At 40.8% G+C, this 24,128-nt stretch overlaps 1 protein-coding gene across 2 annotated transcripts in view; it reads left to right on the top strand.

The window, feature by feature from the left end:
• Nucleotides 1-6,832: 6,832 nt before the first annotated feature.
• trim36 (tripartite motif containing 36) overlaps nucleotides 6,833-24,128 on the top strand; it is a 32,311-nt gene continuing 15,015 nt past the window's right edge. The window contains exons 1-8 of one of the 2 annotated variants that reach the window (XM_030059284.1): nucleotides 6,833-7,011; nucleotides 8,268-8,514; nucleotides 15,640-15,986; nucleotides 17,343-17,489; nucleotides 19,551-19,646; nucleotides 21,750-21,887; nucleotides 22,166-22,281; nucleotides 23,860-23,981. In XM_030059284.1, coding sequence (XP_029915144.1) covers nucleotides 6,979-7,011; nucleotides 8,268-8,514; nucleotides 15,640-15,986; nucleotides 17,343-17,489; nucleotides 19,551-19,646; nucleotides 21,750-21,887; nucleotides 22,166-22,281; nucleotides 23,860-23,981 — 1,246 coding nt within the window. In that variant the 5' untranslated portion in view covers nucleotides 6,833-6,978. The remainder of the gene's footprint in view (nucleotides 7,012-8,267; nucleotides 8,515-15,639; nucleotides 15,987-17,342; nucleotides 17,490-19,550; nucleotides 19,647-21,749; nucleotides 21,888-22,165; nucleotides 22,282-23,859; nucleotides 23,982-24,128) is intronic. The other variant, XM_030059285.1, reaches the window with a different exon arrangement.

The following is a 24,128-nucleotide window of genomic DNA, read 5'->3' on the forward strand; positions in this document are numbered from 1 at the left end:
CCACCCATGAGCTTTGGTCAGTGTTTGAACCATTGGGTAACTTTGATTTTCTTGTAAAGTGTTTCAGTAGTCTCCAGTATGCTGTAATTCTCATTTATGTAACTAATTATTCTTCAGCATAATGAGATTCTTCTCTCTCCTTCTGTTCTGGGTCAAACATTGCACAGTTCACACCATTTCTGTTTGACTGATGGGGTTTTCTTCCCTTGTATCCACTTCCTTGGATAAAAGTAGCCTGATGTAAGGTGTTTTTTCTTTTCCTTAATGAAAGTATGAGACAGGATCTTGTCCTCGCCTTTGTGGTTTCTGCATGAACAACCCGATCAAGTGACACCCATAATTAATAAGCGAGTTTTGTTTTATGTCAAGCAGCTTTACAGCTTCAGCATCCCTTATCTCTGGTTAAAGTGAAGAGACAAAGGCCTGTCATCTGTCCCCTCACTAAAATCTATGACTGGATAGATAGATAGATACTTTATTCATCCCGCAGGAAATTCGCAGTTTTTCAGCAGTATCCACAGATTACAGATTAAATAAAATAAAAAGATAAACAAAATAAAGAATAAGATCTAAGTACAACAGAATAAGATCTGAGTACCCAACCCAGTGTGCAAAAAGCAATGTGCAACAGAAAAAACCCTGTGCATGGGTGTATAAAATGTGCATAGAGGTAGGTCAATGTGCAAATTTAGAAGAAAACGTGTGCCTGGATGGAGAATGTGTTTTTATTGCATTAGTTATTCTGTTCTGCAGCTTAGAAACTGACCCAGTAATTTTTAGAAAATTGCCTTACTTGCCTTTTTGTTTTTCATTTTTCTTCCGAGTGGATGTCTTGTGGTTGAGAGTAACACAGTATAGTAAGTTTTTTTGTTTTGTTTTGTGTTATCAGGTCAGTGACTAAGAACAAAGAGCTAACAGCCTGGGGGGGTTGCAGTGGAAACAGTGCGCATGCAAACACACATACAGTCTCACCTGGGAGCTGCTTGGCAGCCACAGTTTTCATTGCTGTGTCTGATTAAGTGTTATGGTGCAGGCAGATGTGCCCAAGTGGCACCCATGCAGCTATCGAGGTTTGATCTATAGGATAAAACTATGTATAGCCCTTTTGGTCTCACATGTAATGTTTTTTTTTATTTTGAGAAAGCAAGGAAATAGAAGATCTACAACATCTAGGGTTATACGTCTATTTTTGCCAGCCTAACCTAAATGAAAACTACAGGGAAAAGGTTACCTTGACAGCCAGCTGCACCTGCATTATGGGTGTGGCAGTATGGACCCATGTTCAATGGAGGACTTATACTTGACTGACAACTGAGCTCATTATGAGACCTGTAATACTTAATACCTCCCGTAGTCTTTGTTACTCTTTGATGCCTCAGACTTGGAACAATTCTTACAACCCAAAAAACAAAAGAAAACATTATCATCCAGTTGGTTCAATGTCTTTTTGTGCAGCCATATGCAGACTTGTTTCAACAAGCTAAAGACAGCTACTTATCACCGACACAGATTAATAATCAATTAAAAATGATAGACTGGGTTATTGCAACAGCATCTGGAAGGATTTTCTAGCAATCAGAGAACATATCATGGTTAAATATAGAGAAACCTTTATGCTTCATATTCTGACAAGAGGTGAGCATGCCATGTACTTATCCATTTTCCATCTATTTTGTACCCTGGTAGCAACATGCCATCTGCAACAAATTACAGTATGGCACCATTCTCCATTCATGTTGCGCTGACACTGACACTGTTGTTTCAAACATGTCCATTTACGGAGCGGCTGCTATGCCTCGCAGAAATACACAGAAACAGCATGTTTGCAGCATTGCATCATTGACCTCTCATGTGATAGAAAAGAGTCATTTCTACTGATCCACAAGCCTTTGGGTGGACTTAGACTTACACAAGTGCTGCATGCTTATTTAACTTAAATCAATTCTACCCAGTTAAACAAACTAATCAATATTTTCTATTGATTATTCACTGAAGTAAAGTACACTGGGGCTCAATTATGTGGCTGTCTGTGGAGCATTCTTTGATTCATTATTGCCATAAACATGTAAATATCTTGGTACCAGGATGACAGGAAAAATTAACAAAGACGATGATATTGCCAAATGCTTCATTGTGCTGTTAAAAAAGGAGCAGTGTTGAATTTTTGGGAACATCTGAGCAGAGAGATTTTTTTCCCCCCGATTATAGGGACAAGTTTATTTGAACTGCACATTTCATACACAAAGGAGGTTATTTTAGAATAAATGGGTGGTTTTCAGTTCCCCTCCTTAGCACAGGGATGAGGAGATGCTGTTTGCCAAAATTTCTGAACATGGAAATCGTCTCTTTCCATTGGAATCAGTTAACAATGAGGATCTCAGTGCCAAGTAGCAGTTGGAAACCCTGGTCAGTTAGTAGCTGGGTTATTGGTTGTGTCAGACGCGTTTTCATCAGTCACACCAGACTGCTTGTTTGTGCGCCTCAACACGCTCAATGAGGTGAAATATGCCTGCGTGGGGGGCTGACCATCTGGTGACGCGGAACAAGTGGCATTGCCAGAATTTAAGCACTTACTTAATCCGGCCTCAATCATTGTCATATAGGCTCAACGTGCATCTCACAAAGAGATGAGTGAATGAATCCTCTCCGTTTAAATCAGTGAGGGATTCATGAGGCGTTTCCCTCTCCTGTGAGACCGGGATGCCTCTGGTGTATTTCTCCAGATTTCCCTGGCAGATGAAATCCACCTTCTGAGACCAAAAGGTTACAGCCAAGTTATTTGGGTCGTGATGGGCAGAAACTGGCCTATATAAAGCAACATATGCACACATGAACGCGTTGCCACCCATGCGTAAATAGCCAACTTGACTGACTGCGGTAATAGGCGTACACTTGAGACTCCCATGAGAAAGATCCCCAATTCTCCCCTTTTTCCAATCGAGAAATTTACCCCAGGATTTGTTTTTTATCACTGTTTCTAGTGGCTAAAAGAAAACGGCGGTCACTCAATGCGGTTAGGGCTGACATCTGACGAGGATGGATACAAAGGGCTGTGTATATCGAGACATAGCCGACGTGGGTTGATGTAGAGAGAGAGAGAGAGAGAGAGAGAGAGAGAGAGAGAGAGAGAGAGAGAGAGAGAGAGAGAGAGAGAGAGAGAGAGAGAGAGAGAGAGTACAGTAGAGTGGAGCGGAGCGGAGTGGAGATGAGGGCGGGGTTTTCCCTCCAAGATGATTCTAACTAAAATAAAATTGCCTTCATGCAGCATGTATTGTACATAGACAATCCTAGTTACAGTGAGGACTACACACACACACACTTAAACACACACCGGGAAAAGGGATGCTGAACGCGATGTGGACAGAGGCACGGCTCTTCTCTCTGGATGTCATCTGTGCCTCACATCATCTGCAAACCGCTTGAACCCATAGCAGCTCCTTTTTTGCCTCCTGCGGGTTCCGGGGCTTTTTTTTTTAATTCTTAGTTTTCTGTCCTGGTTTGTTGATCGCCTCCCATCGATTACATACATAGCCCCCCGCTGTTTCACTGACATCATCTGAAGCCATGTCGGACTCCGAGGACATGACGGAGTTCGCCAGCATCGTGGAGCGGATCGAGAGAGGAGAGGTGAGACGTCAGATCAGGATGATTTACGCTCCTGACAGGGACGGTGTGCCGGTGTCAAGGTGTGACAGTCAACTCCCCGCCCGGCCTCCATGTCTGCAGCTCCTACAGCGGGAGGAGATGCTCCTATTCTATTCTATTCTATTCTATTCTATTCTATTCTATTCTATTCTATTCTTACAGCATGGTTTTAAATAGCCCACTGATCTGCCAGATCTGGATTTATTCTTATGATACAATGTAAAATATTGCCTATTCCATTCTATTCTAGTCTATTCTATTCAGTGTCAGTCTCTATTCTATTCTATGTCAGTCTATCCATATAATTTTATATAGCATATTGATTTGCATGTTATTCTATTGTCCTGTATTCCATTCTTATGACAAAACTTAAAATATTGATATGCCTATTCTAATCAATCCGATTCATTTTTTTTTTTTTTTTTTTTTTTTTTTTTTTATAGCCTATTGATTTCCCCAATCTCCATTAGAGGCTACTATTCTGATGGCACAATTTAAAATATTGATATGCCTGGTCTATTCCATTTTATTCTACTGACAATTTAAATAGTGACATCTGTTCAATTCTATTTTATTTTAGGAGCTACTATTTTTATGGCACAATTTAAAATACTGATATGCCTAGTCTGCTCTATTTTATTCTATAATAGTTTAAATAATGATATGCCTATTCTATTCTATTCTATTCTATTCTATTCTTATGGTTAATTCTTAATAATGGTTTGGCCGTTCTATTCTATTAGATTTAATTTGTTTTTATAGATCATTTAACTTTATGATAATTCCATTTTATGCCACACTGTTTCTATCACATAATTTTAGATATTGAAATTTCCATTCTATTCTAAGCCTCATGGCTTTAAGGCAATGGCTTCTTCTCTATTCTTAGACAAACCTTAATTAGAGGCCATATGAGGGAGTCTGATGCTAGATGTTGCTGTAGGCGGAGGACAGTCTGCTGTTAATATGTGGGACACTTGGCAGCAGTGTGTGTTGAGATGGAGCACCAGGTTACTGAGGTAGGAGGAGAAGGAGAGGGAGAGGAAGGGCGAGCGAGGAGAGTCCTTACCCGGTTAAACCTTTTCAGGGCTGACAGAATGTGCTGACATGTGATAAGACATCAAGGGCTACTTCTGCAAAGGTACTCAGGGAAACAGGATTACCCTCGACACACACACACACACACACACACACACACACACACATCCACACTGCCCAACCAAACTCACACTCACACACACACACACACACACTCCCTCTCCCTCTCTCTCTGTGCATGTGTCCCTGTGTCTGTGTGGGTGTGTCTCTGTGTCTGTGTGTGTGCACATGCATGACAGATTTACATGCACAGGTGACTCATGGGTCAGCTGTCGTTGCAGAATTCAAGGACTTTAAAAAAAAAAAAAAAAGAATCTCTTTCAACAGAATACAGCTGATGGAGATAAACTGTTCAATTTTCCAATCAGAATAGAAGTCAGCTGTTGGCTCTGAAACTGCAAGCGTTTTAAATATTTCTTTGAATAATGCAGAACTTCCCTGTTTATTGTCTTATGGCTGCCTGTGGGTGTGGTACAGCAAAACAACAATAATGGGGTGGGGCCAGGTTTTCACACACAGCAGATATTAGAAATTTGGACATGGATGATTCCTCTGACTCCAGTGAAAGAGCTGCAAGCCCTTCCCCATTGACTATGCTGTAGCCTTTGTTGCCTTCATGTACTGTCGGAAATATTACAACACATTCGTTTAACAAACAACAGACTCCTAGTCAGGGAACTTTTTATGTCCACAGCAGTAGCATCATAGCTGAGGTGGTGGATGCTGTTCTTTCGGATTTGTCATGTCATTGTCAATAGAGTGAAAATGTCAACATGTGTAAAAGTTACAGCTGATTTAATCTAAAAATGTATGTAGAGAAATGCAGGCAGAATTTAAAATAAACCATTTTAAAAGGTCTTTCTAATATGCTCAACCTGCTTGGCTTTCAAAAAATGCCAAGCTTTTTTTAGGCTGTCTCCGCTGCTTGGTCCAAACTATAGACAACAACTGGATATCGTAACTTCAAGCACTATGTTGTTTTAGTGCTTCAAGAAAATTCCAGGTGCCCTGCAAGGTTCCCATGTTTGAGTATCTGGAAACCAAATATAACGTTCAGTCTAATTAGCATTAAATTGGAGCACATTGTTCAGCTCGTTCTCATGTTTCTAGACCAGTCTAACTCGCTTGGATATAGTAAATAGCCCACAGCTGAGAATGTTTGCATTTCCTGTGATACACAAATAGCTGAGATGCCATCTTTAGGGGACAGGATGCCTTCATGGAACCGATGTTAACAATTTCTGTATTTTATTATTTTATTTTTATTATTTTTTTTTTTTGGCATAGTCAGGAAACAATATGATTACTTCTTTATTTTTGTTTTATTATTTATGTCTGTTTTCACCCTTTGTTTGACTGTTAGTTGTCATGCATTTCTGTGCATGCCACAATGTTAGCCAGCAAATTAAAATATCAATAACATGCCTGATGTGCACTTTATCCTTTGTCATTCTGTGACTGTAGCGTAAAGTTGTTCTCGGACAGTTTATATCTGAGATAATATGAAGAGTTCAGCTCAATGCAATTCCTGGAATAATGAACTGACTGTTGTAGGCCATGCTTCACAAATCATTGGCCTGTTTTCTGAATTGAAAATCCAAAATTTCATTGAAAAAGCCATTAATACCTATTATGAATTACTGATTGATTGATGGATTGATTATTTCATATGATCTAAGTTGAAAAAAACAACAACATGCTATGCAAGACTTAATACAGTTGGATTCTTTTTTTTTTTTTTTTTTTTTTTTTTTCAAATGAACTCTTATGAACTCCTCATGTGGCAGCTCCCTCTCCAAGCCTGTTGTTTTGTGGTCCATCTTTCCATTTTTTGTTTCAAACCAAACGCACTGGAAATCGCGAAAAGTCGGATTTACGACTCTTGCAGTAGGAAATAGGGCTTAACAAGGAGCACTTGAAGGCAGCAGCGGTTTCTATGGCGATCCACCACCTCCTCCTCCCCCTCTCTCTCTCTCTCTCTCTCTCTCTCTCTCTCTCTCTCTCTCTCTCTCTCTCTCTCTCTCTCTCTCTCTCTCTCTCCACCCCCTGTGTTGAGTGAGCCTGTGTGATCTGCAGCAGTGAATTGGCTGCTGATTCACCACTGCTCTCTCGTCCTCGGCAGCGTCACTCTATTTAAATTCATTCAGCCGTCGCCGTCGGCATCTCTCAACTCGTGTCTGAGAAGTTGTTTTAGTTCGGATAAAACTCCAGAGACGCTCCCGTTTCCCCCAAATCATGTCTGCAGAGATGCGACGCAACAGCATTGCGGTAAGTGGAGGAAAAGAGGAGATTTATGGTCTCGGGAAGATGATTTAACATTTTCTCGGCGTCCCTCTCACTGAGGCGGCATTGTGTACAGCCTGTAGCCTCCCTCCTGCCGGTCTGTGGAGAATGGGCTCCAAATTAATTTATTCACAACAATTACCCTACATTAGTGCTATCAGATGGTCAGACATTATTGTTTTCTTTTATTTCATTTTTATAAAACAATTGTGGGTAGGCGTGGGGACAGTTTTTGTTGCTGTTCAAACTTCCTCTATTCCTCAGTGTATTGTCTCCAACGTGTGGAGGCTGCTTCCTAATTTACTGTTTGCTCACACAGGAGGAGGCTAAAGTTTACCAGCTGCAATGAATGGACTAATCAGTCAAACAATGCGACTAGCTTTTTTTTTTTTTTTTTTTTTTTGACGTGGTTTTTCTTTTCCAAACTCTCCAATCTCCAAAAAAAGATAGAGCCTGGAGAGGCTTGGAGATTCATCTTCTCTAAACCCCTGTGATGTTTCTTAGCATGATGCATAATGCTTGAACTATATTGTCTATATTTAGACAAGGCTTTAATCCTATGCTGTTATGTAATATATCAGAAACATGGTAAAGACTCTATATCCCTTGCTGGCACACAAACAGTAAACAGTAGTAATCATACAAAAGCAACTGTGAGTTTGAGGATATGCTCTGCTATAGTATGTCGTCTACCTGCCTCTTCACAGGTATTTCACTACACTCCCAGGTAATAGCATAATTATCCCTACTTACTCTGATGAACCTTTACCTGCCTCACATATGGTCTCAGTTGCCACAACATAATGTTGGGCAGAACTACAAGTGCGGACAAAAAGACGCTCTCCAGGAGCCCAAATGTGCTGTTGCCCAATTAGTGGTTCTCTAATAATAGGTTATTGTAAGAGAATCTAAGCAAGCCATACCCATGCTACGAAACTGGAAAATGCAGAAACCAAACCTAAGCCATTTCAGGGCTATAAACTTACCTTCTGTCTTGTATGCATGTTTGCCTGTGATTGTGTTGTAATTTAAGCTTCCAGTCTTTTGTTCTCCCATCCCAAAATAACTCAATTTCCTTAGTGATGTTGTGATGTCTCTCGAGAATCTCAGCAACTGCAGCTGACCCAGTTTTCCCTCGGGGATCAATAAAGTATTTCTGATTCTGATGTGTGCACTTGCAGCAAGATACAGACAATGCTTCCTTGAGAAGTGGTTCCCAATCGGCTTTTCTCCACCACCAGGTCCCAATCAAGAACATTGAGAGGGAGCTGATTTGCCCCATCTGCAAGGAGCTGTTCACCCACCCGCTGATCCTGCCCTGCCAGCACAGCGTCTGTCACAAGTGTGTCAGAGAGCTGTTAATGCTGAACCATGAGGACTCATTTGATGCTGGCTCAGAGTGCTCCCTGCCTGGAAGCCCCAGGTCCAGGGTGCCCTCTCCTTCCATGGAGAGGCTTGACAGGCTTGTCCGATCAGGTGGGTCTCCGGGTAAGCAGCCAAAAAGATTATACTTGTTTGGTTCCCTGTAAATAAACAACTAGATGCTAACATGGTCATTTTCTTTTCAGTGTTATTATGAGCAGATTAGTGCAGCCGAGTGTTGCTCACTGGAGAACCATCTTCATATTTCTCCAAGGTTAAAAGCAGCTCACAACAGGGGGTTAAGGCATTGTCAGGATCATTCCTCATGTTTGACAGGCCTGTTAGTCTGATGTGAGTTTTGGTAGGAGTCATGCACAGCGCTGCCGATAATGGGCTGCTTGTATCCGAGGCAATGAAAGCGGCGAGTGCATCTTAGGCCATTTGTGATGTCCATTAAGGAGGAGATATGAGTTTTGCATCATTACTGCAAACTTCCTGTTACATTATCTGCCTTTCCATTCACTTATCTTCAATTGTGAGATCAGCTGTCAGCTCTGTGGCCACATTCAGGTTTGGCTTGCTTGAGCCTGTGATCCACCTTTTCTTTTAAATAAAAAAAAAAAAAAAAACAGCAGCAAACCAAGGCATGAAAAGAAAGCACACCCTTGTTCTTAAATCAGGAAACAAGCTATTTCCTTATTTGTTTCCATGCATATAATTACTGAGGGCCCGATTTTGTCCTAACAAAAGTGTAGTGCCTTCAGAGAGGGGCTGTCATGAACAAATAAGCAAATCATAATCCAATGCAAATTTGAGGTCAAGGGCAAATAGGCATATGGAAATTTTCAAAAAGACAAAAAAAATGGATAAAGTATCGTTGTAGGCTATCTGGGATTTATCTTGAAGCAGATACTGCCCCTCCCCCGTCTCCTGTCCTAGTTAAATTACAACAAACATAAAAATGATCTGATGATTTTAGAGTTCCTGCATGACATTGTCAGTCATCGCCTCTTCCTCTAATCCAGTCAGCCTTTTCAGACAAGGGCCTTATTAAAAAGAGAGAGCATAGGAACTTGTCAGGCTCTGTACTTTTGTCTAACAAGAGAGAATAATTTTTGACAAGCTCTCTCAAGTCCTAAATCTCTCCACTGTCTGCCTTTAATCGCCTCTGGGCATCAAACATCCTCCTCAATCATATGAGAGCTCATCTATTCATTTGAGGATGTTGGAGTCTGAAAAGAGAGAAGAGTAGCTATCATTTCACTCCAAAAAGGGAGTAGCTATCATTTTCACTCCACCCTTTTAGCGGATAGAGAGGCTTATGTGTGTTATGTACACATGGCTGAACAGAGCACATCTATAAGCTCCTCTAAGGCATTTAAAACTCTTAAAAACAAGTGGAGTTGGGACCAAAGATGTGGAAGTGTGTATATGCACGGGGGAGGGTGTGGGCTTGGTCGCTATATTAACTTGTCACAATATTCTTCTTATTTTCTCTGCATAACCTATGGCATGGCTTGAGCAGGTCAATGTCTAAGCTCTGAAAACAGCATGGTGGGACACAAGGCTGCCTTTCTGCCTACCAAGAGCTCTGGGCTGCATGCCATTTCCATAAAGTTGTTCTCTCATTTGTACCCTTGTCTGCTCCCGTTGACGAGACTGGGATTTGGCCTGACTGTCAGCATATAGCTACCGTATTGCTGGCACTGCCCCCTTAAAAAAATCTAAATCAGGATTTATATTAATACATTTTAATTTGACTGCTAATGTACTTTCTTGATTCTGAGAGTCAGAATGATGTAAAATTGGTGCAGATTTAAGATGTAGGTATAAATCAAGTGGGCCCAGTGATCAAGAACTTGTGTGATGGTTGATATTAACTAGTGCAGACAAATATTCATTCAAACACTTCCAAGATTTAACATGTCAAGAAGCTTCAGACCAACGCTGAGAAACTCAATAGGGGACCAGATTTGAAAAGTACCAGCAGCACATTGAGGTGAACAACTTTTTTGGAACCCTATTCAGCTGTGGCTCAAAACCATTGGGACTGGACTCTCGAAAAACAGCCCTCCCATTCAGACCCCCCCCCCCCCAACCTGAATGAGTTCATTCTTCACCAGCAGGACTGCATCTGTTGACAGAGAAAATATCAAATCCTGCTTTTGAGCAAACAAATCTCAGCCTGTGCCGGAGATCCATTTCGAGCAAAATTTAAATTCTTGTCTGATGGTAATGCCCATATTATTAAAATGGCATTTCAGGCCATTTGGCAATAGCTTCTACTGAGGAACATTAAGTACATTCAGTAAACTAACGATTCACAGGCCATATACAACTGGAATTCCCTTGGGGATTATTCATTAAGGTTTTTCCATGTAAAGTGCATTTTATCAGCAGATTAGTAGAACACATTTCCCAGTGTGTTAAGTATAATTAAGAAACCTCGAAAGACGCTATGAGCACATTACTGCTCAACAGAATCACTAATTCTGCCGTCTGCATTCAACACCGCAAGGTTAAACCCGATTGGCCGGGAGATCAGATCATTGGTAGTTATGGTGACGCAACCTGCCTGTGAGGAATGAATGAGGGATTAGGTAAACGGGGAGAAAGAAAGGACTTAAGGCTATATTTATCAGTCTGCAGCCTGGACAGGCCTTGCTGTGTTTGGACCGAGGAAGGCAGTCACTAGAACTTCATCAGTATTGTTTTTCTTGCCATTTTGTTTTATGTGACCGGGATTCAGACCAAGCAAGTGCACAACTGTTTTATGCCACTGGGACTCAAACCAAGCATGCTTGCATTTTTTTGTTCAAACGGCTAACTCTTGACAAGTGCACTTTACATGAGAGGAAATGTGCAATGCACAAGTTGCAGTAAATGTGTACTGGTTCACTAGTGGTTATCCAGTTTGTCTGTTTTTGTATCAGTAGGGCTCAAACTAAGTGGACACGGCTTTGAAATGCTTTATAGCTGACGCCTGACTAGCCCACTTCATAATTAAATTGTCGTGATTTATGACTCAGTCTAAGACTATGTGCACAAATCAAGAGTTAACTTAAATTTTCTAATTGTTCATATTCTGTACACATTAATCTGATTTTTGATTTTGTATTTCACTTTGCCTTTATCTGCATAATCATGTTTTTTGGTTTTGTGTTTTAGCAACTGATTTTCTTTAAATTACTTTTCACTGTTAAGTTGGTGGTTCTCCACTGTCATGATGGAAGTGTTTTTACAACTGTTTTCACACTGTCACACATTATGTATTAATACATGTATATTTCCTTTTCTTGTTGGTCTCACTTCACTTCTCTGTCCATTGCTTGCAGCCACAGTGCGAAGGTCGTTTGGAAGTCGAGGTAGACGCGGGCTCCATGTTTTGAGTAGCTGTAGTAGTGAGTACAGTGTTATTAGACCCCCTGTGAACCCTAGTTTGATTCTACTCCTATTCTACTCAGTCTATTTCAGCCTTATCAGCACAACCACACAGCTCATTCCACTGAATAGGTATAATCTTATCAGGAAGGCTGCTCTAGTTACAGAATTAAATTCTCGAAAGCATGTACTAGACACAGAAATTGCAAACTTTTGCTGTTACCGTTCTTAGTTCAAAGGAAATTGTCAGATTTTAACAAAGGCCTTTCAAAACATTCAAGTTTAATAAAAAGAAACTCCCCCTATTTCATCTTATGCCTATTTAACTCTCGTAATGTGAACTCCTACAACTGTCAGGCCCCCACTGGTCTGTGTGTGAAACCCATAACCTAGCAGCCTGAAGGATAGTGAAAACAAAAAGGCATATGCCTCTTGAAAAGTCCACTGAGCAGAAGAGAGATGTTTCTTGAGCCAAACAGGATGTTTAAAAATATCACTACCGAGAGACAAAATGCTTCTCTTTGCTGGGTCTCTGCATGTAGAATTTTTCCAGACGTTGGCATTAATATTGTGTGTGCTTTCCTAAGTAGGTTAGAAAACAAGAGAAAGCACAGCAAAGGAGAACAGTGAAAGCCTCAAAGGAGTGGTGAGTCAGCAGAGGAGAGGAGAGGCGAGGAAGATTTAGAGTGAGGGAGAAACAAGTGAGAAAGATGGAGGGAGGTGTAGTCATTAGGGAAAGATGAGATCGAAACAGGAGGAGAGAAGATGGAGGGCAAGGTAGAAATCTCAGCGAGGGAGGGAGGAGGAGGATGGGAGGGAGGGAGGGAGGGAGGAGAGAGTCTGGCAGCCAAGTGACAAAGAGGAATTGAAAAGAGCTGAGACAAAAATTACCAAGAAAATAGTGAGGATGTTGCCTAGGAGTTGCAGAAGAAGTGGAATTTGTGTGTGTGTTTCCCTCCTGTTCTCAACCCAGCGTGTGTGCTGCTGTACACTAGCTAAGCCTTAAATTAGTTTGGCAGTGTGGGGGCAGGTAAAGCACTTTTCTTAAGATGGGAAGTACTTTCTAAAACACACAAGACACAGACACGCACACACACTGAGGGAAAACCTACAATATGTTTGGGCTTGCTAAGATTCTTAACTACCTCTTTCTGCCTTGTATCTGTGCCTTGCCTTAGGGCAAGGTATTGGTACTGTTTATGGTTGGCTTGAGAATAATTAGGTTTTTAACAGTTTATATTGTTATAAAGACAAATCAGTGAAGGAGCCAACATTCTAATTGTTTTGTGGTAGATGAAGTAAATCATGATAGAAATGCTGGTGAAGCAAAACCACTTTGGTAGAATGAGGAGGGTGTCGTCTCTCTTCTAGTGCAGTTTTGTATGTGCTCAGTGGATCTTTTTTTAAGAAGAAATGCCATAATGGTTGTCTTCCCTGCTTTGAAAAAAACATTGCTCTTAAAAATATCAAATACATCTGTACGAGCTACAAAGAATCCACCAAAAATGTTTCAGAAGAGGCGACATAAAAAAAGGTAATCATATGTAAAAAATTGAAATTAGATTTAAGTTTAAGGGTTTCCAACATTAATGGCTTTGCACTGGATTCTGTCGATCTCATATTCTCAAAAATTCTCAATAACATTAGGCGGGGCGATGCTAAAAATTGCTCCCTTATTACTTCACCATAATCATGATTTACTCATATTCCAGGCACAGTCTTTGCCTGGAAGATGGAGTTTCAGTCCCTCTGTCTCTGTTGTGATTGCCGTCAAAGTGCAGCGTCACTTCAGACATCAAGCCTCGCAGTGCAGTGCATAGGGAAAACCAAGACACCTTTTGTTTCAGCCAGAGCATACCGGCTCCGCAGTGACTCGTCACTTTCTGCCCTTGGCTCTGCCTCGCTCTGCAGATCTACAGATCACACACGCACGCGCGCGCACACACACACACACACGTAGACTCACGCACTCACACTTTGCTTCAGGCGTCTCCTGTCTTTTTCATGCTCTCCTATCTTTTGTGCTGACCACTTCTGACTGGAAAACCTCAGTCTGTGTATACATACACAAACACACACACACACACACACGCCCTGTCCTACCCTGCCCTGCCCTGCCTAGAATTAGAAATGCGGCGTTCTGCACCATCTTTGATGTTCAATACCGAGGCACTCAGCTAAGGCACACCTCATCTTTCATCCAGTGACTTGATGCTTTGTCACCGGTGTTTGTCATATTCATCACTGTCATCATCCTCGGTTTTTCATCATGATGCAGCACCGGATTGTTCATTTCAGCCCAGTCATTATATTCATTTAGAAGTACAGCTCGTGTGCGGCGAACAAAGGTCAGTAGTTCAGTTTTTAGTCACATCATAGACAGAGGTTGCAACTCGGCCGTGAGCTGTCAGTCTGTAGTTCTGCCCACATCTGTCACACTGCATGTAGATGGATACACAGGCATCCATAGCACATGTTTCCACATTTGCTCTGCTGCTGCTGCTGCTGCTGCTGCTGCTGCTTTTCCCTCTGCTAGACCTCTGTTAGAAAATTTTATTTGTAAATGTTTTCAGATATTTAAATTGTCTGAGGAGTGTTTGATTTAGTTTACAGGCCCTTTAAGAGGAAGTGGAAATCCTTGCATGCAAATTGGGATAAATCTAGCACTCCTCATTTCCCCTGTCGCCTAAACATGTGAAACATTTTGTTGTTGTTTTAGGTTTTCCATTTTGGTGTTTAGTGAATTCAGTTTGCTGGCTTTTTTGAGTGTGTGTATTGACAGTGTTCAAAGTTCCTACTGCTTGCATCTGTGATGTGACTTTGTGTAACAAATCCTAATGTTTCACCTCCTGTCACCATGTTGCTGTCCTTGTTACTATAGTGCTGTCTTAGTAACAAGCGCACCAACCATGTTTGTGAGAAACTCTTCAAAGCAGTGTTGCTTTAAGAGGTGTCTTTGTTGTCATGTGAAAATATGTGTTCATGCACTGAACTGGACACATGATATCTAAAAGCTAAATTGCTCACTCTTGTACATTTAATATCTGAGTTGTTATTCAATGTACTTGAGTTACATTGTTGCATTACCCATACTGTAGTCTCTCACCATTTTTGTTTGCTTTATTATCACTTATTAATTGAAAATGCAGTCATTCATTCTGTCCAGGTCATTGTGAGCACTTGTAATGAATACTCTTAACTCATCTTGTGAAATGTTTCATGATTTACAGCTTAAGACTAAACTCTTAAAAAGAAGTATTTTGAATTAGTTCCAATGAACTGTGTCTCCTTTTTGTGTCTCATTCACCCTCATAGGCTGTACCAATAGTCTTGTCTGGTGTCCTTTCCTTTGCTCTTTTCCTGTATGACAACCACTTCATAAAAGATCTGGATAGGTGTTTGCAGTGGTGTATACACTGATGTGTCCTTAGATTTGGGTTTGTTAAGGAAAGAAGATGGAAAGGGGGGAGACAAGCTGAGGCCTTTTTTTACCCTCTGTCCATGAAGGCATGCTGTGTCCACATTTTTTTGCCAAGTGATGCTGTCATTGGCAATGAGTGTCTTGGTTTCCAAAGGAATCTTATGCTTAAGATCATATTGTCATGGCCAATCAGTCAATATGATCTAGTTGTTATGATGCTTTAGGGAAACCAAGCCCAGACGCTGAAGACAATATGTGGGCACACTGTTTTCAAGGCCCTATTTTACTAAAAAAAAATGCTCTTAGTACTTCTTGAAGTCAGATTTCAAAAGCCATTTTTTTGGATGGTGTGAAAATAGGGCCTCAGACAAGATTGGAAATTGGCCGAGCCAAGATAGTGGCTGTATTATCTTCTCTTATTCCAACTTCTCTTCCTTGCTCTTCACCAGGCTCCATCTCATCCCCGGGGTGGCGCAGAGGGTCTGTGACCCCCCGAGTCACCACCATCCCATGCCCAGGCTGCCAGCATGACATCGACCTTGGCGAGCGCGGCATCAGCATGCTCTTCCGTAACTTCACCCTGGAGAGCATCGTGGAGCGCTACCGCCAGGCTGCCCGCGCGGCCGTCGCCATCATGTGCAACATCTGCAAGCCTCCACAGCAGCAAGAAGCTACTAAGAGCTGCATGGACTGCAAGGCTAGCTACTGTAACGAGTGTTTCAAGATGCACCATCCCTGGGGCACGCCTAAAGCCCAGCATGAGTATGTTGGCCCCACCACTAACTTCAGGCCCAAGGTACATTCCTTAACGAGGCTTATTGTTTTTTTTCCCAGTTATGTCCTAAATGCACACACTGATAAACTATTTGAAGATAAACAAATAGCATTTATATGTCAGTCATTACTCACATTCTTCAAAAGCTTGTTGGGTTGTGGTAGTTTTCAATGAAATGACTCTCTGACCCTCACTATGACCTGGATGACATCATTTTTTATGGATGAATACAAAAAGTAGGACATGTGTCTCTAACTGAAGGATTTACTGATTGACTGGGGCTTATAAGGGTTTTGGTCAGAAATGTACCATTCACAGTGTTTGGACTGCTGGTTAGTCATCTTGACGTTCGAATATTTAGGGAATAGAACTAGTACTGTTAGCATAATCTGATCAGAATCTATCTTGATTTGTATTGATGAGTCCAGATTTACCAGCATCAGTGTACCAGCAGTCAGAGTGTATCTGACACATTGACCTTTGATTGCTCATTTAATAATAGCTCATCAGGATTTAAAACGTTGGTACTCACTGGCTAACTTTATAAACACTCTGCATTGTTCTTACCCATTTCTGCCTTTGGCTGAATGGAAGATGTTGCATTTTAGAAATGCCATTTTCTAGTTTATACATTATTTTACCAGACTACATTGTGTGGTCAGGAACATCCATTTCAGGCACTGTTTGATGTCTCATCAGCCTCACTGAGTAGATAGGTTTAGTTGTTGTCTAAGTACAGGTTTAGTAGATAAATTTAATTTTAGGTAATGTGGACATTTCCCAGTTTATGATAAGCATTTTCCTTCAGTTCAGGCTAAAGCATATAAGGCTGGAGCATATCTGCCTGTCCATTTTGATTTCTTGAAGTGATAATTTTTACACATATAGTGGTATTTGTTGTGTAACACATCCACAAAGTTTGGTCTATCAACTCCTTCCTGTCACGAGAACGAGAGCTTCACCTGAAGTGTAGTGCTCCAAAATGAATCGAGCACATAGACTTGAAAACAGCAGGATTTTGCACAGCGACAAAACTGGTTTGAAGGATGCACAGCAATCCATGTTTATTTTGGTTTCACTTTCAGTGCTCTTTTCAGTCCCCTGTTTTTTTCAAATGACATAACTATTTTATGTCAGAATTTTGTGGGCTTAAAATGCTAAGTGTGCTGAAGTGAACTTCTTGTTTTTCAAACCTCAGGAAATAGTTTATAGAGCGGTCTAGATGCTTTCAAACTATTGGTTGTCTTTCTGTTGATGCATCTTTGCAACAATTCAGTAATCTGTGTGTATACGATTCTTATCTAATATCCCAGTTAAGTGTGTATATTGCTATTGTTGTGCTCTGTTGAATATTCCACTCTGTGTTTGACTTTCCAGGTGCTCATGTGTCCAGAGCATGAAATGGAGAAGGTGAACATGTACTGCGAGGTCTGCAGACGACCCGTGTGTCACCTCTGCAAGTTGGGAGGATCCCACGCCAACCACAAAGTCACTTCCATGAGCAGTGCCTACAAGATCCTCAAGGTACCAGACTCTGTTCTGGAAAAGAGAGTTTGGACATGAGTGAGGTGGTTGTGTGTTTGTGTCTGTGTGTGTGTGTGTGTGTGTGGGCGTGGTAAACTTCCAAAGTACTAACTCTTCAAGTAAATGCATGGAACTCATTTTGTAATCGGTGTCCTGATAAATTAGTGGTTTGGAGTGTAAAAGTAAATTATTTACCCATGATACAAGGATTACTATTTGTAGCTATTTATAAGCAGACTACATATTCAGGTGCAGTTGATATGAAGTTGACATTTAGTTACTAATGATCAATAATTTGTGCTCATATTCAATATTTTTAAATTCGGCAACTTTTGTACCATGAAATTGAGTGTTGCCCACAGAATTTTATTCTTGACAGAGAGCAAAAGCCTTTGAAACAGTGTTTAGGTGTGATACAGCAACTCTTCATTGGAATATACTCAAAGTGGCCACTTTGTTAGATCTACCTGCACAATCTAAAACAATCACATACAACTGTTCTGCCACAAAGTTTATTTTTATGATGCCTATAATGCGCAGGCTTTCTTTTTGTCACAGTAATAGAGGTGTTGATTCAATTCTGTGTGAGCATATAGTTAGCGGTGTTGTTGTACTGGACTGCATTTTATTGGTGTTTCTAATATTCTGTTCCCCTAATGTATATAAATAGGGAGGACAAAAAAAAAACAGACACACCTCAATATAATGTAGTTAGTTACAAGACCTGTGCAAACTACAACCTCAATAATAAACACAGAATTAAATTTACATACTTCGCACACTGTCACCAAAAACTGATCATTATAAACTTTCTGAAAAGGTAGAATTTATGGCAGAGCTGTTGCATTGAGCTGCATTAGGTTGTACAGCTGTGCCTAATAAAGTGTACAGTTAAATTCTTTTAGGTGGGTTGGCAGTTCTTACTGGCAGCATGACCCTTCCCACCTACTGAATTAAGGGGTAATGGTGGGAGACCTTTTAAATGAAAAGACTTAATCAGCAAGAATTAATTAACTAATCACCCCACTCTGGGCGGAAAAGGCTTCATGCTGGAGCTGCTGCCAGCCACTGACTAGTGCCTCCCTCTCTCATCTCTTGTTGTAATATTCATGGTTGACCTGTATATGTGCACCACACCATGGATATCAATTTCCCTTTGTTTAGATACTGATACCATGCTAGCAAATCAGGCTGTCACTAATTGGCCTCACGTGTGGTCGTCAGACTTTGTCACCCAGTACCTGAATTCATTTCAATCAGTTTGAGTGTGTGGAAGAGTCTAGGAGCCAAAGATGGGTGGCAGATTGCGAGCTTTGACCAAATCTGGTTGACTTGAGGGTACCAGGCAGACAAGACAAGCCAGCCAATCAGAGAAGTTCCAGCTTGTTTAACTGAGTAGGGGTTGTGGGTGTTACATTAGAGCGAAATGTTTTAAATAGTGATTTTATCCGGTGAGCATAAACAAGCAACCTAATAGTTTCAATGACAGGTTGTTTGCCAATCAGGGTGGAATCTGATAGGCTGTTCCATGTGCGTACAGGCACTGAGGTTCTCAATATTTAATGAGATGTTTTGTTGTCCATAGCTTGTGTGCTGTATCCTCTGCTTGTCTGAGGCTGTATTAGGTGGCCTACACAGTCTTAGACCCCTTTATCAGTCAGAAAATGGTTGAGGTTTCAGTTACACTGTTACTCACCACTTGGGTGTGAGAGTGCATGTGCGTATGCTCCAAAAGTCACGCTATAGTATTTTATAGTGTGCTGTATGCTGTGTGGCATGCTGCCCACCTGAAACAACTCCCCTGTGATAATGTTGGATGTGACATGCATACTTCCTGATTGATTTACAATTATTTTCATCAATTAGGATCTAGTAGGATGGAGTTAGCTGGAGTTGTGAATCTTGGCTTGAGAGTTGGTCGCTGTGGCAGTGTGTGCATTGGACCTTCTGCAGCACATCATGTGTGTCACCATCTTGATGCTATGTGTGGATTCATGGATCAGTGCTTTCTTAGATCTTAGCAAACTCATTCTCTTTGACTCTGATCTTTTCGTTCTCCAGGAAAAGCTTGCCAAGAGTATCCATTACCTCATCAGCAAAGAGGACCAGGTCAGGACTCAGATTACAGAGCTGGATGTGCTGATCAATCAGACCGAGGTAAGATAGAGCTGACTCATGCTGCTGCAACTCCATCATCCCTTTTTCTCTCCACTCCTAAACCCCTGCACACCATTTCATCTTTCCGTTTGATTTTATTCTTATTCAGACTCTAAAGACAACATTATTTTTTATTCAGCTTGTACTCAAAACATCTTAACCATCAATCAAGGGACAAAAGGACTGGATTTGGTGTTTGTACCAAGCGTTGGTGTTACTGTGGGTTCTGCTCAGCACAAGCACACCCACAAGTATGTCTGGTCGCTTGTGATCTTTTCTTTTTCTTTTCCACACACGCTTTTCAAACAAATACACAACTTGCTTTCTTCACCTCCGCTCACATGCGCGGTTTCTCCAGATTGTGCATAGTTGAGTTTCTGAGGAACAGAACAGCCGTCCTCCTCTGGCTCCAGCGTGTGTGTATCTTCTCAGGTCGGCACGCGACGGCAAAAGAGGAGAAAGTATAATTACACAACAGGTAACCCATATACCAATTAGGCTTATCCTGGCACTGCTCCCAAGAGCCACTCCCACCTATCTCTCCCCTGCATCAGAGCCCAAACCACACACCACCACCACCACAGTGTTGGTTAAACAGCTTATTAAATATTTTCTTCTTTTCCCGGCTGAATTCTCCTGTGCCACTCTTAATCCAAAGTTCCTCCATGGATAGATTCTTAAAAAAAAAACAGTATTTTATTACTTCTGCTGTCTAACCCCTAGCCTTTGCTCTCAGAAGAATCTCATGTCACTTTCAAATAGTAAATCACATCCCAGTAGCCCCTCAAACTTTTTTTAATAGTTCAGTTGGTTGTTTCAGAGGGCAGGGTGAACATGTGTTATGCCTGTCATTTTTTTTTTTTAATCACTGAATGCAAATATTTATATCTTACCCTAAAGTTTGAACAATTATCAATTCTGTGTGTACATGCAAGGTTATTTCAACCAACAGAAGGCTAACCACACACAAGTAAACTAAGGATTTGCATACTAGTCTGCCTTATTTGGCTCTGGGTTTTAGACTCTGACCTTGTCCCCATGAGTTTTACACTAGTCTTACATAAATGCTGTTCAGATGCATCTACAGTGGCATACGTGTTAACTGCCTGTTCACTATTATAGAAGGGCAAACCTACTCTTTACATGTTCTTAGGTTATTGATAATAGCATTATTATAGCTGTTTTGTGGACGCTCTGTTGATGCACCTTTTGTTTAAGTTTTTTTTTTTTTTTTTTTTACAGTCTCTAAGGGCTTTACAGGGTGACACCCTCTGACCTAATCATCTTAGGGAGAAGTAAGAAAAAACTCCCCCCCAAAAATACAGATTACATAGTGAAAAATATAGGAAATCTTGAGGACCCCAGAGAGAGGAGCCCTCTTCCTGGACAGACAGGTGTGCAATAGGTGCTGACCCAGTAGGTGAATTACTAAAGCAATACAGTCATATTATAAAAGAAAAAAAGACACTTGCAGACAAAATAAAGACAAAAGCAGCAGTAGGGCTCATTCGAGGCAGGGGACACAGGATGATCAGTCCACCACAAAGTCGCCAGGTTACATTTGATTGGTCCAGTTATCTTTTTCCATGTATTTATCATTTACTTCACTGAATGATCACTCCAAATGAGTGTGTTGTGTGTGCTAAATCTTTGAATTATTATTGTATAACCGATGTCAAAAGGTGGTCTACATTTTTAAATGTATTATTAATACTTGATACTATACTTGATTAAATCTATCTATCTATCTATCTATCTATCTATCTACTTTTGAAATACCTAATATTTATATAAACTCAATGTCTGCTGTCAAATAAAATAAAAGCTTCAACAGATTGGGAGGAATGGTCTCACTTGATCAGTATTATCATTTCATTCCTTTTTTAAAAGAAGAAATACAGGGATTACAGTATCATCACTGGTTTGAAGTGAGGTTATGATACATACAAAGTACACCACATCAAAACCGTGTTTCAATATTAACTCTTTCATCGTTTTTTAGGGAAGGAAAAAGAGCAAAAACAAGCTGACATGAGTGTATGACACAGATTGAAACTCTAATAATGCCCCAGCATTAAACTATGTCTCACTGTTCCCATACAGGAAAATGGCCAGCTAGCAGAGCGTCGTGCCAATGAGCATTTTGAGCGCCTGTTTGAGACCCTGCAGGAGAGGAAGTCTGAGATGCTGAGGTCCATCGAACAGTCTCGCAACCGGCGCCTGGACCAGCTCAGGTCCCAGGTACAGCAGTGAAATAATAGCACTGTACTGTGCTGTGTTTGAGTATCATCCGTAATATGTCACCCTGACCCAATAATTATAATTTGTCTGATGTCTCTAACATGCTTTTTATGTTCTAGACAAGCTATTGCATTTATATTCTAGTAACCTTGGTTGTCACTTAGGCCCAAGGATGGTTTACTGAATGTTTATTAATATTAAGGCTCTCTTTACAAATCAACAACATGAAAGTCTGAGAACAAAGGCCTAAGTAAGTGTTTGTTTTTAACTTTTCCAAGGTGGAGGAATACCAAGGCATGCTGGAAAACAGTGGTCTGGTGGGCTATGCTCAGGAGGTGCTGAAGGAGACAGATCAGTCCTGCTTTGTACAGACTGCAAAGCAGCTGCATGTCAGGTAAAGTGAGTGCACACGTGTACTAGAGATCAGTGATGCAGAAGGAAATGCTGAGCAAGTCCTTGAATCTTATTTCTCCTGAGTAATTTCATTTTGCAGTGCTGTGCACTTGATTAGCAGCCCTCTCCTGCTCCTAGAATACAAGCATACCTCAAGAAGTATCTCAAAAATGAGATACTTCTACACAACTTATATTACTTATTGAAATGGACATAAAAGGACTCTCTTCACCACAAAGCTTCAGCCCATTTGAGTTTAAAGGAGGATGTTCACACTGAAAGAGACAATAATGAAAGCAGTTTAGAGAAATCACTTGGAGTAACTGGTTAGTAGTTAAAAAAGAAACAAAACAAAAAAAACAACGAAGTATCACTTCAACTATACTGCAGCACTTCAAGAGAGTATAGAATAGGACTTTTTCTTCTCAGTTACAGTGAGCAGTCTGTGGAGGAGATATTTTATTTGGTTTTATAGTACTTAAACTTTGGCATCATTCAACTCAGCCGCGGGATAGTTCCAACTCCAGTCTCCTGAGGCAAGTCTCCTTCAATAGAGGAAGATGGGCCAAGTCTGGCAATAATTGTCATCATTTTAAGCCCTTCAAACACTCAAACCACGTCTGTCAACTGCAACACTATCAAATTATACTACCAGCCAATAACTTACCAAATAAAATTCAGTCCAAAAGTTAATTGTGGCTATAAAACACAATCCATAATCAGTGACTATTTTGTTCTTAATGACAACATTGTCATTATGGACATCACTGAAATTTCAATGAGGTCCCTAATGAGTATTTTGTGTTGTATGCATATATTGCCATTGCCTCCCGAGTTCCAAGTGGATTTCCTGCAGTTATTTTAGTCTCGAGAGCATCAATCTGATTATGTGTTTGGGTGACTAGAGCGTGTCAGGGTGTTAAACACACGAGACTTGTGCATGGAGGTTAAGAGAGAGTCTAAGGGACGATTAAGGACAGTTGAACGGCGGTGTCCAGTTAAGGCTCTGTATGTGTGTTTCTCTCAGAGCTAGCTAATTGATCTCCATTAGCAGCTTTGGATATTTCTGGTAACATTTTCACTTTCAAAAACATGGCGCTCTGTTTGCCTGTACGGTTTGGAGCCCATTTTTCACCAACAGAATTGAAGTTCTGCTTTTCAAGCTTTTTTTTTTTTTTTTTTTTCTTTAAAGTTCATAAATTTCATGTGTGACCTCTGTAAATGTGAGAAGAAGCTGTTCTTTCAGGTTAATGATAGCTTTCCTTAATTGTCTTCACAAGTGCTTTTGTAGCATCATTTTCTATCTCAGTAACACATTCTACCATTATGTGTTTTATTCACTCAGCAAGTTCCACTTCAACAACCATAAAACTGTCATTTCCACCCTGGTGCTCAATTAAGATCACTCATGCCAGGCTGTTTATGCATTTTCAAATGATGTGAAACTGTCTGCAGTGAATGATGGGGCTATTTTGTGCTCCCAGTATTCATAAATGGCTTCTTGACACAATTTTTCATCATCTAAGATCCAGCTCCAATGGAAATGGCATCATTTGGTCTCTTGTCTGTGTGTCTCCAGAATCCAGAAGGCCACCGAGTCGCTGAGGACCTTCCACCCTGCGGCTAACCCCTGCTTTGATGAGTTTGTGCTGGACACGTCCAGAGAAGAGACCCTGCTCAAAGAAATGTGCTTTGGTGGAGGTACATTCAATTCTTTTAAAATAAATACTGTATTTTACCTTTTGAGAACAAACAAACATCCTCCTTTACACACATGCAGAATAAACAGTATATCACCATATGCCCATCACTTCCCCGCTCTGTGAACTGTACTGTGCTTACAGGTCA

This window comes from Myripristis murdjan, chromosome 9 (assembly GCF_902150065.1).
Source record: "Myripristis murdjan chromosome 9, fMyrMur1.1, whole genome shotgun sequence".
NCBI lineage: Eukaryota > Metazoa > Chordata > Actinopteri > Holocentriformes > Holocentridae > Myripristis > Myripristis murdjan.